At 52.6% G+C, this 1,071-nt stretch overlaps 1 protein-coding gene across 1 annotated transcript; it reads right to left on the bottom strand.

The window, feature by feature from the left end:
- Positions 1–4: 4 nt before the first annotated feature.
- Positions 5–1,066, bottom strand: LOC117591765 (lysosomal alpha-mannosidase-like; the record flags this gene model as incomplete). Its single annotated transcript, XM_034285077.1, has 1 exon — positions 5–1,066. A coding segment is annotated over one exon (1,062 nt), but the record flags the coding sequence as incomplete, so codon positions are not given.
- Between the last annotated feature and the right edge of the window lie 5 nt (positions 1,067–1,071).

Here is a 1,071-nt window from a genome sequence, read left to right as displayed (position 1 = left end):
CGTAAACTGTGAACTCCACCTTGTCTTCCAAGAATTTCAGATCAACGTCTTCCTTTTGACGGAAGACATAAGCTCCGGATTCATATGTCTCATAAATGGCAAAGTTCTGGTCAATAGCCTCGGACACTCCGTTCATCTCAACGGTCTTCAGGCGACCCGTATTATTGTCGATCACCAATTTGATCTCCGATGTCTGGACCACAGTTTCGGAATCATCATCGGCGTGAGTCTCCACATTCTGCATGGAATGGACCTTCTTAAATCGCTGGGGCACCTCCAAGTTCTTTTCGTTTTGCTTCACCGACTTTTTAGCAGCCTTGGGCAGGACAATTTCCTTGCTCTCTACCTTGTCGACCTTCTTGATGTAGTAGCTGGCGATCTTGTTCACGGATGCCTTGAACACGAGCTCGTGCTGAGTTGTGTTCTGGCGGTATTCCAGAGCCAGGACTTGCCAGGCCACTGGCACCACCTCAGAGGCCACCAGGCGTCCCTTTTCGTCAGTCACCTGGTAGTTCTCCTCCTTCACGGGTACTCGCACATACTGTGAGGAGGTGTGGGCCAATGGATTGAACAGGGTCACCACCACATTGTCCGCACTGTCCTGGGTGAAGGCGCATTCGCTGATGTTCAGCTGCAGGCAGCTCTCGAACTCCCCCTCTGGCAGATTGGTCAGCACTCGCAGGGCATCTCGAGCATTGCTGGCTCCTCCGATAATGCCATCATAGAGCAGTCGATCGTAGTCGTTGGACACCGCCTGCTTCTCCGTTCCGGTGATGGCATCGTGGTGTTGCATTACTCCCATTATCTGGCGAAGGTAATCGAGGTCTTCCTTCTGTTGCTGACTCTTCAGATCGGCAAAGACACTGAGCTGTTTGGCAGTCTGCAGCATGTGGTTGCCATCGCGCTCGAAGCGTTTTTGGGTGGGTCGAGAGGTGTAGTATCCTGTCCAGAAGCTGTTGGAGTCGCTGGCATAGGGGAAGAAGTCGTCGGTTTTGTTGGGCCAAGTCTGTAGCCCCTCATGTACGGAGTTCAGATAGCAGGCCGGGGTGGAGTAGAACAGATTGTAGGTGG

This window comes from Drosophila guanche, unplaced genomic scaffold (genome assembly GCF_900245975.1).
Source record: "Drosophila guanche unplaced genomic scaffold, DGUA_6, whole genome shotgun sequence".
NCBI classification, from domain to species: domain Eukaryota; kingdom Metazoa; phylum Arthropoda; class Insecta; order Diptera; family Drosophilidae; genus Drosophila; species Drosophila guanche.
Note: the sequence above shows the minus strand (reverse complement) of the source record. Positions and strands in the feature narration are given on the sequence as shown.